This window comes from Vicia villosa, linkage group LG1 (genome assembly GCF_029867415.1).
Source record: "Vicia villosa cultivar HV-30 ecotype Madison, WI linkage group LG1, Vvil1.0, whole genome shotgun sequence".
NCBI lineage: Eukaryota > Viridiplantae > Streptophyta > Magnoliopsida > Fabales > Fabaceae > Vicia > Vicia villosa.
This window is the reverse complement of record NC_081180.1, coordinates 77,167,167-77,179,116: the sequence shown is the minus strand read 5'-3', so window position 1 is coordinate 77,179,116 and position 11,950 is coordinate 77,167,167. Positions and strand designations below refer to the sequence as shown.

Here is an 11,950-nt window from a genome sequence, read left to right as displayed (position 1 = left end):
CCTCCATCCAAAAGATGCTGATAGTACAATCATTAAGCTTTGTGAGTCCTGACTATGATGATCAAATAAATTCCATGCAATATGTAAAGGGAGGCCCCAGGGTATAGAGGTTGGAATCATTTATGACTATAATTTTTGTTGGTGCAATATTGCAATGCATGCTGCCTACTCTATTTTTATCTGCATGGGAAAAAGAATCATGCGTAGTGTCTTGATAGTTTTCTCTTTTCTGTTTTAGGAAAGATGGTTGAATAGTATGGTCCACCATGCATAATAGAAATTTGATATCGATATTGCATCGACTATTGGAACTACTATATAGAATAGAAGTATTATTGCATGGCCTACACTGTGGTTGATGGTAGGAGGAAAGTGGCTTCACAGAATGCATGAATGAATGAATGATGACCGGCCCAACATGCAACCCTCACTGCATATGCCGTGTGTCACCTCTCATCTCTCTCCTTTCAATTTCAGTATTTTCCAAAAACAAGCAAGAGACAAATTAGAGTCTTTTCTTTCTTCTATTCTTCAATGAATACAGTTAAAAAGAAAAATAAAATACTGGTTTTTTTAGAAGATGTAAAATACAGGTAAAGTGATTTGGAAGTTTAAGGTTATATATATTCTCACTTACTACTTAACACTAAAATATATAAAGATACTCCCTCCGTCTCATAATAAATGTCCTATTTGAGCAATGCGCGGTTTTTAAGAAAATGATTGGATGTGTTGGTTTTAGTAAAAAAGTTAATGTCATTTACTAGAATACCCCTATTAATAGTAGTTGAATAACGTGAAAGTTATTAAATAGGGGTATAATAGTGGAAAAATAATAATGATTGATGCATTGAAATTGTAAATGGACAATTAATTTGAGACAAGGAAAAAATGCAAATGGGACACTTATTATGAGACGGAGGGAGTATATATTACCCCTCGGTTTCATAATTATCATAGAATGATTGTTACTTTTAATTTCTAATAATTTCTAATGTAATATCATTAAGAGGGTGCAATCAGTTCATTCTTGAAATATCAACCCAGACTATCTCAAGTTGTTCACATGGAGCAATGATTTCAATCCGAATGTGCAGCATCAAACCAAACATGGATTCGAATATTTGGATTAACACGTGATTATTGGAGGTCAAAAATTATATTTGCCATGGCCGGATGTATTGGTACACCTATCTGCATGAATAATAACATAATCTTTATTGCAGCTTTGGTCACTATGTGCAACCAATTGTAATGGGGTGTTGAATATATTTTTTAATTTGTGATTGATGGTTGAATGAGGTGTTGAAAGTGACCTAGATTAATTTGTGTTCAAAACATTTAAGTCTCCTTAATTATAAGTGGGAGTCACTTATAATACTTTGAAAAATCTTATTGGTTGTTGTGATGTTTATATTTTTATCTCTCCTTAATTATTTGGAGTCAATTATTTTATAGAAAATCAATTTTTTTTCACCAAAATTCATCATTTTTTTTGTCTATAAAAAGAGTCTTGGTTCATTTGATTTGGACAAAGGAAAAAAATCCATTTTTTCTCTATAATTTTTCTATTTAGCCTCCAATAAATTCTTGTTTGTGAGTTCAGTCTATTGTACTACTCCCTCCGTTCCTTTTTAAGTGTCGTTTTAGAAGATTTTTTTTGTTCCTATTTAAGTGTCGTTTTATAATTTAATGTTATAATTTGTCATTTATACCCTTATTTTTTCAATAACTCCACCTCAAATTTTTCAATTAGTTATTGGAAAAAGAGAATGTATGATTGAATTTATTTGGAAAGAGAAAAATAAATAAGGGTATAATAGGAAAATTAACTCTAATAATCCACTATCTTGGTTGAAGAGATTTTTGCTAAAACGACACTTAAAAAGGAACGGAGGGAGTAATTAAGTTATGTGTTTCATTTTAGGTGTGTTGTGTGTTTAGTGTAGTGTATTTTAAGTTTTTTGTAATTTTATTTGTTTTAATAATGACAATCCCTATATCTCGTCTTTATTACTTGCAAATAAAAAACTTAATTAAGAATATAAAATTAAACAAATAAAAATGAAATAAATTATTAAATTAAAAAAAATTAAAATAAAATATTTAAGTTTTAATTATTTTAATTTAATTTCAATCGACAATTGTTATTAATATATAATCACAAAAACATTAAAAAAAATATGAAATAAAAGTGGTGCGATAGGGTGTTGAATTTTATTAAACAAAAATTATTGTAGTGAGTAAAAGTTGAATGAGTGTTGACTTATTAGGTGGAAGAGAGAGAAGAAGATGTGGAGTGTAAAAAGTGAAAAATGAGAGTGTTGAATATGTAAATTATTGTAGATAGTCTTATATTAATATTGGTTGAAATAATGTTGGTTCTTTGTTGGCAACAATTTTGGTAAAACATGGTCCTCTGGCCTGGTGAAGGTATTGTCCCCGACAAAGAGGCGGGAGGGGAAAAGCGCTTCCCTTCGTCCTCAACTTGTTGGGTAAAAAATGTTGGGTTGTTCTAGATGCATAAGCGGATTGGACCATGCCTAGCCATTGGGCCAGTTTCTGAAACAAATTTTAAAAAAAAAAATTAACACTGTTAATATTTATGGGTTTATATTATTAATCGGGTAATATTTGAAATAAATATATAATAGAGAGAAATACATCATAAATAATAGAGGTGGGTTTTTATGTAAAATCAATAAAATATTTATTTATTTTAAAATATTATTTAGTTTATTAGGAAATATAATAAAATATTTATGTATTATTAAGACATAATATTTTTTATTTATGGAAATATTTTATATATATATATATATATATATATATATATATATATATATATATATATATATATATATATATATATATTTCAAAAGAGAATTAATTAAAAAAAACATATTTTCCCTAGTGGTAAGTATGCCCATTAAATAAGGGAGATGAAATTTAAAAATCAAATATAAAAGTCAACGTGTAAAATCCAGGTCATAGTAAAAGAAATGAAGAAAATATCAGATGGAAACATCACGTCATAAATTATATTGATCAAATCTATTTATGGGCCAAAATAATAGAATCTTAAAAGGTCAAAGATGAAATTTGTATTTTTTTTACATAGTTGTTTTTCAATTCTCCTAATATGACATGGGAAAATGGATATTAACCTTAGATTTTATTGAATTTAATTGTCAAACTTTGTTAATTTTTAGAATTGTATTCTTTATGACATTTTTATCTTGTTTACCCAATATCTTGAGTCAGAATTAATTGAATTGAGTGAATTTATAATTGCCTTAGAGATGAAATTCATGTGCCCCTAGTCTTTGAATTGCTCTTAAATCTCTTTATTGCTTCTGTCGAAGACGCCAAGTCATTGCAAGCCCTTTTGAGATTCTGAATATATATGTTCTGAAGTGAGAGTGGTCCTAATCTTGTGTATTTGTTCTTGGGATTCCTCCAAACCCTAAGTCATATAATCCTTGGACTCGAGAATACACTAAGTCCAACAACAATTGATAGGGGAGTCTAACTCACCACCTTTGGTCGAAATGATCTGTATATCGAAACTATAATTTAGTCATCTTGTACTTAGCATTTACACACCTTTCTTACACTTTTTATACAGAGAATTGAAGTTCAAATTCTCAAGCTAACACCAATACGTTCTTAATTGGTTAATAAACTCAAAGATTCTAGTGTGAAAGATCTTAATGTTAACTGAAGTTAATTGTTAGATCCATCGAATATGACACATGATTGTTTCAGTTTGGTGGATAATTAAGCCAATGAGATTTTATTTTGAAATTTAAAATAGAATTTTGATATCTCATCTCTTTCTTCATGACTATTGAGACATGACTCTTGAGAATGAAAATGTGACAGTATAAGTAAGATACTTATAAAATAGACACCTTTGAGAAAACAAAGTATAACTTTTTTCTCATTCATTATGATTTCTCACAAACAAAACAGTATATTCATCATCAAAGATACACAAAGGTTATGTTTAGATTGATGAAACATAATGGAGTGGGGTGAAATGAAGTGGAACGGAATGAAATAAATTTTCCACTCTATTGTTTGGTTATCTTATTAACAATGTTTCATTCCATTACATACACTCTAAATTGGATGAAATAAAAAAGAGAAATTTGATGGAATAGGATAGAATATATTCCATCGTGTTTCTTTTCATCCATTATTTCCTAATCCCATCAATGGAATCTTATACCACAAATTCTAACATACCCAAAAGAAAGAAGTACGAGCAGAGAGAAAAAAAATTCAAATAAAAGATCAAGAACCAAACAAAAATCGACATCATAAATTAGAATACTTTTTTATTAAATTAAAACACTCTGAAAATTACAATATAATATAGAAGATCCAAATATGCAATTTTTCTAATAATTGATATCGGAAGAGGATTGTTGATATTATAATTTTTCAACAATATTAATCTATCTGAATTGAATATATAATTTGAAAAACGAATTATATGTATATATAATTTGAATTTTTTTTACTCGTGTATATGCAATTAGATAAGTAGTAGTACAATGTTAACTTAATGCATTATAATACTTAACGGTGTTGAATAATGTATTGAACATTAATATATGTATGCATTGATTTAATTGGTAGTATCATATAAATGTTGAAAAGGATTGGCAGAATTGAATTTGCGAAAAATCAATTAAGCTATTTGACTCCTAATGAAATTAATTTTTCCAATGCCTTATAATTGAATTTGTACGAGGCAACGGAACTTAATTAAATGCGCGCAGTCGAAAATACTAGATATTAGCGAGTGCTAAATTTAATATAAAAAACACAAGTTTTGAAATCTATCAGATAAAAAAAATCCTAAATTTTATTAATTGAAAAGATAATTCTGACAACCACTTCCAAAACTGTTTAAATATAAAAATATAATCTCTAATGTGAAAATTATTTAAAAAATATATAATCATGGAGGTACCAGTTAAGCAGAGCTGCTCGTGGACATTGAAAGCTGTCCTTAACTGCAGAGATATTATACAGAACTCACCGGTTTGGGACAACATGCTAAGGGATACTAAATACAAGTCAAGAGCTATGTATGAGGATCTTAAAGATAGCAGTCAACAAGATGTTGCGTGGCGTAAGATGCTGTTTCACAACTTGGCTAGACCGAGAGCGGTGCATATTTTGTGGAGAGCGTGTCACAATAGCTTGGCAACAAAAGAAAGATTGTGCAGATTTGGTATGCTGGCCAATATGGATTGTTGTTTCTGTGGTGCTGTAGAGTCTTTGCAGCATTTGTTATTTGAGTGTAATGCCACGAAAGTGATTTGGCATGCAGTTTTAAAATGGCTGCAGTTTCACCACTCACCTTTGGGCTGGAAGGAAGAACTAGTATGGATGCTGGAACAAAGCAACAGGAAAGGCTGGAGATATACTATGCTCAAGTGTGCTTTCACAGAAGCAGTTTATGAGATATGGTGCCATCGCAACAGAGTGTGCTTGGAAAACGAAGATAGACATAATAGTGATAGTATAGTTTTTAAAATTATTGACAATGTGATTTACAGATGTTGGTCTAAGGTGCAGCTTAGACAACATATTGGAAAGCTTATGCTGCCATAGGGTATTACCATAGGACGTGAGTTTTTCCTTTCTAGTTCATATGCCTGCTGGATCATTTGATCGCCTGCTTGTAATAGTTTTTTGAATCCTCAATAAAGTCATTTTTAATTCAAAAAAAAAAATTATTTAAAAAAAAAATTGGAAATTGTGGAAAATAAAACAGCTCAAATTGTAGAAAATAGTATAATGTTGTTTTCGAGCCTAAAACGAACTAGAATGGCTAAAAAAGCCCGTAGTTCTCTTTAAAGCAATGTGTTGGACTTGTAGGTTGATTCCCTTTGCAAAAAGGTATAATACGAGTCATTTTGACATCAGACGTCAAACTTGCACAAATCTTGCCAAATAGTTCTGACATTCTAATTTTTCTTCGATACACGCATCCAGCCTTCCTACATCACTTTCTTTCACTTCTGAAGAACAAGACCCCAAGTTCTCTTCTTGATAAAGAGTTTTATCTGGCTGGTGCTTGTTGTAAGTACCAACTAGAAACCTCTCCTTACGTAGAAACACCATCACATCTTCTCCCACATTGAAAACTTTAATCCATGTGTTTATCTCGCACACGAGGCAAATTGTTTGGTAGCTCATTTGCGGTCAACTCTTTGAAATCCTTTAGGACCCCTAGCACTTCTTTTGGAATTGTTGTATTCTCCTATACAAAACTCATCACCCCTTTAGTCAGTACTAGGCATAAAAATTAAATTTCTGTAACAATCTCATCAAACTCCTTTTCACTTTGTGCCATCACCAAGAAACTAAACTTCTTTCCTCCTGAATTCTTATCAAAGTCCAAAACAAGGGTCGTAGCAATTTATTGGTGCCCCATGTAAACATCATCACGTTATCGTGTCCTCGATAAGTGATATCATTATCAAACTGTCAAGATCTACCAAGTAAAATATGACAAACATCCATATCAAGAACATCACAAAGTACTTATTCTCTGTAATGTTTTTTGGTGGAGATATGAACTTTACAGGCTAGTGTTACTCGAACTTCAGATCCCTTGCTTGCCCAACCGATGGTGTATGGCTTCTCATTAGATTTTGTGGGCAACTTCAAATAATCTACTAATTTCTATAACACCATATTCTCTATGTTGCCTCTTAATAGAACAATGTGTTTTAAGCAAATTCTTGCACACGCCTTCATATTTGCATGCCAGTAAAACTCTCTGCAACATAAAATTTACCCTTTCATCAGGTTCTTCCTCTGCAAACTCAACCTCTGCATATTAATTGTTCTCAAGTGCATGTCATACCCTTTCCTCTTCCTCTTCCTCTTCCCTTTCTTCCGCAGAAACAACGACTCTCCTTATTGGACAAATGTTTGATATGTGACCTCTTACATTATAACGTTATCACGTGTCTCTAGTAGGTTTAGCATATGGTTTATTTAGCCTCTATACTAGTGTTTTACCCTGGTGCACACTACTAGGACTGATATGTTGGAACAAAATTGTTTTATACCATATCCCTTAGGTTTTGATGATAACAAAGTATTTAAAGAATAATTGGATAGACTAATACGTGTTCAAGAGTGCAGGTACAAAGTTAAATATACTAACTAAAATTCAGTTTTGAAATTGCATTGAACATTGAAAGAGAAGCTCTTAAGAGACATATTCTAAAGATCAGACTCTGAAGATCAATCCACTATCAAGATACCATAAATTTGTAGTGGTCTTCAAGCAAGCCTACAAAACAAATTAAGTTTTGTTAGATACCCAACATGCCTTGGGTGTTTCATACTCAGTTCCTTTCTTGACCCACACATAATGTCCACTTGTCACACTAAAGTTTCTTACATAGCAAGCATTAGGTGTGTGGCCAATTATACCATAATAGAAACATGAAGGAACAAAATTACTTCTATATCTAGGAACATAAGATTTCTTTTTGGGAAATATCTTCTTAGGATGATGAAAATTTTTTTGTGCTTTATTCACTTTCTCTTTGTTGGATTGATCACTTCTCTTAACAAAGATAGTTTTGCTAGAACTTATTTTATAAAATTTATAATAATCAGATTCGCTTTTATCATTGGAGTATCTTTGTTGACTAAAGACATTGTCCAATCCAATTGTCCGTTTTCATGTCTTTCAACAACGCTTTTCAATTTGACAATTTGAAAAGAAAGTGAATCAAACTCTTTGCATGTAAAATCCATTTTTTCTTTGTCAACATGATTTTGTTTGTCAACTTCAAAATTGTTTTGCATGGTCTCAATCTTTTCTTCAAGAAATAAAATTTGTTTCTTTTATGTTGACACCATTTTATACAGAATTTTACATTTATTAAGTAATTCATCTATAACACCTTGTGCATCATCATTATAAGCAGATATTTCATTACTAACCTCTTCTTCTTCATCATTGAAATGTTGTGATGCCATCAACGCAAGATTTACACATTCTTCGTTTCTGAATCGGATGATGAACTTACTTCATTATCATCCCATGCAATGTAGGCTCTTTTTGGCTTTCCGAATCGGATGATGAACTTAACTTCATTTAATTTCTTGTCATTTTATCTTCTACGCTTAAATATGTGTTTCATTTCTCTTCTTAAAATTGACCAAGTTAAAATAAATATGTTTGTAAAAAGTTTTCAGAAGTTGTATAACACAATTCAATCCCCTGGTGTTTAAAGTCACTTGGTCAACAAGTGACATTAAAGTCTAACTCTTGTTATAAGACTAATTGTCACATGATGTAGGATGACTTCAAATGATTCACTAAAAACACTCTCATCTTTAATGATGAGGGGTATGCTTATTGAAAATAAAAGATGAAAATATTTATAGAGGGAATGTATTATAATATTTTATAAAAAAAGTAGTTGGTTTGTTCCCACTTATCGAGTTGATGATGCAGTGGAAATCAAATAGTTAAAATATATGAAGCAAAGAGGATAAAAAAATCCAGTACATCTTGAAAGCTAAAACTATCATCACTATAGCTTTGACGAGGATGAGTTTTTCCATGTATCACACTATAATACTTCTAAATAAATATGGAAAACGCTTTAAGTTACCCATAAAGGAACATTTGAGGTAAATAAGGGCTAGGATGAATACATTGATCCATAAGTATGAACTGTTTAGAATGAAGTCTGACGAAAATTCAAGACATGGTAAATATTAGAACAATAATATTGGGCTTTCCTTTTCTCTTCTGGGCCTTAGGGATATGTTAGTTCAGGGCCCATATGATATTGTATATATACTGTACCTTGGTTCAGTTTTCAGTAATGCATTCAATAAAATTCCTTGCGCGCCAATTTGTATTTCAAAATTTCTTTTCAGCCAAGATGCTTTCACCACTTGCAATATGGTATCAGTAGACCAAACCATATCTTCTTCTTCCTTCCGCATCCTCTATCACTGCATTCTTTCAGATCTCTTTCATTCTTTCTCCCTTCATTCACATATCAATGGCTTCTTTTGGTGATGATTCCACACCCAAAACCACCCCTAAATCAAGCCCTAAAAAGAGCCCCAAACGCAATGATCCCGATTCCCACCTCAATCCCAGTATTCCCTTCTACGTTCATCCTGGTGAAAATCCAGGAGCTACAATCGTTGTTCCCTCTCTTGATGACAACAACTATCATAACTGGAGTAAATCTATGTGACGCGCTCTCACATCCAAGAACAAGCTTTCTTTCATCAACGGAAAGCTCAAGAAACCTCCGTTCTTTGATCCCAGCTACGAACAATGGGAACGTGTTAATAGCATGGTTCTGTCATGGATCAACCGAACCCTCTCTCCTCATACTGCGCAGAGCACTATCTGTTTTGATTCTGCCTTTGAACTTTGGGAGGATCTTCGCGAAAGATTTACGAAAGGTAACCATTTCAGGTTTTCCGATTTTCTATGCGAATTACATTCAATACAACAAGGCGACCACTCATTATCTGCTAATTATAATGCTATGAAAATTCTTTGGGACGAGCTCGAAGATTTACGCCCAACTCCTTCTTGTTCTTGCATCACACCCTGTACCTATGACCTAGCCAAAGCCGTTCGTAATTACAAGCACATGGAGTATGTTACATGTTTCTTGAAAGGGCTTAATGATTCTTATCACAACATTCGCACCCAAATCTTGTTACTCGACCCTCTCCCTAGCATTAGCCGCGCCTATTCCCTTATTGCTCAACAAGAAATTCCTAATCCCTCGGCTCCACCATCCACCATTCTCTATGCCAATAGCAATAACAACAACAATTCTCGATCAAAAGACAAAGGCACACCCAAACACACCATGTTCTGCACCAATTTCCACAAAATAAACCACACCATCGATACTTGCTATTTCAAACATGGATTTCCACCTGGATACAGAAGCAACAATAACAAATCTAATGATGAAACAAAACCTATCCAACCCCCTAAAACTGCTTCTGACAACAAGGATATAGGAATCTCCAAATAAGACTATCAACACCTTGTCCTTCTCCTTCAACAATCTCGCAAAGATAGCCAACCATCCAAAGAAGAAAAAGTTGTGATCTCAGGTATAGTACAAACAGGTAGTATATTTAACAATTCATCTATGTGGATTCTGGTGCCTCTCATCATGGATCTTCTCTTTAACTTACCTAATGGATCTTCTCTTTATGATAAATTCTATGGAACTATTATATTTGCTCCCAACCTTACATTACAAAATGTGTTTTTCATTCCAGCATTTAAATTTAGCCTAATTTCTATTTCCAAACTATGTAACCAATCTCGATTAAATGTCTATTTTTTACATGATTCCTGCCAAATCCAGGATGTATGTACCAAGGAGATGATTAGACCTGTGACACAGCTTCATAGTCTTTATATACTTCACAGGATTTCTATCACGTACTACACTACTAATAACTGCTATTCTGCCAGCCTTGCCAGTTCTGATCCCACTGATACTGCCCTATGGCATTATAGATTAGGACATCCTTCTATTGATGTTTTACATAGCATGTCAAAACAGTTTCAAGACATTACTTTCAATAAGAAAACTATTTGTAACACGTGTCATTTCGCCAAGCAATGTAAACTCTAATTTCCTTTAAGTACCTCTAACACTTCTAACAGTTTTGATATTGTGCACATGGATATATGGGGTCCCATAGCCAAACCTTCTTTAGATGGTTTTCATTATTTTCTCACTATTGTTGATGACTACACTAGATATATTTGGACTTTGCTTATGCACAATAAATCTGAAACTCGTTTGCATATTAAAAACTTCATATCTTACTGCTGTTAGAACAAGAATTGTTCTGATCAAATTATCTTAGTTTTGATGATAACAATGTATATGAATTTTGCTTAAGATAATGTGGTACTCTAATCCAATGCAACTTCCTTTTCAGTAAATATATAAAGAGTATGCACAAATCAGCGCTCAGAAGCTTTGACTCTGAAGGTTCAACATGCAACATCAGAACATGGTCTGGCAAGACATCAGAAGATGGTCAAGCAAAATCAGAACATGGTCTATGGAAGCATCAGAAGGACTGGAGTTCAGAAGCACTGAAGTAATGGTATCACGCTCAGAAGCACTTCAAGGTCAGAAGATCAGAAGATGCTTATGCACCAAGTTGTTTGTACTCTGATGATATTCAAACGTTGTATCTACAAAAGATCAATCAGAATCAAGTACAAGATGGCAGGCTACGCTGACTGACAAAAGGAACGTTAGAAGCTATTAACGGCAACGTCAGTAGTCACAGCAAAAGCAAGGCTCGAGGTAGTTGACAAAAGTGTGAAACATTAAATGCAATGCTGTACGGAATATGCAAAGCATTAAATGCTCCCAACGGTCATCTTCTCATGCGCCTATAAAATGAAGTTCTGAAGAGAAGCAAAGGTTAACGAAACTACATACAACTCTTAACAAAAACTTTGCTGAAACGCTGTTCATTTTGAAATCTCTCAAACTTCATCTTCAACCTCACTTATTGCTGTTGTAATAATATAGTGAGAGTAAGCTTTAAACTGTAAGAGAAATATCACAGTTGTGATTATCGCTTTTAAGAAGCATTGTAATACTCTTAGAATTTGTTTACATTAAGTTGTAAAGGACTAGAGTGATCAGTTAGATCAGAAGACTCTAGAAAAGTCTTAGAGGGTATCTAAGCAGATTGTTCCTAGAGTGATCAGGTTGTGATCAGAAGACTCTAGAAGACTTAGCAGTGTCTAAGTGGAAAACCATTGTAATCTCGTGTGATTAGTGGATTAAATCCTCAGTTGAGGTAAATCACCTGATAAGGGTGGACTGGAGTAGTTTAGTTAACAACGAACCAGGATAAAAATAATTGTGCA

General features: G+C 32.7%; 1 protein-coding gene across 1 annotated transcript; it reads left to right on the top strand.

The window, feature by feature from the left end:
• Window positions 1-4,974: 4,974 nt before the first annotated feature.
• LOC131646416 (uncharacterized) lies at window positions 4,975-5,631 on the top strand. The gene has a single exon (XM_058916452.1). It carries the CDS (start codon window positions 4,975-4,977, stop codon window positions 5,629-5,631), a length of 657 nt encoding a protein of 218 aa, XP_058772435.1.
• Window positions 5,632-11,950: the final 6,319 nt, after the last annotated feature.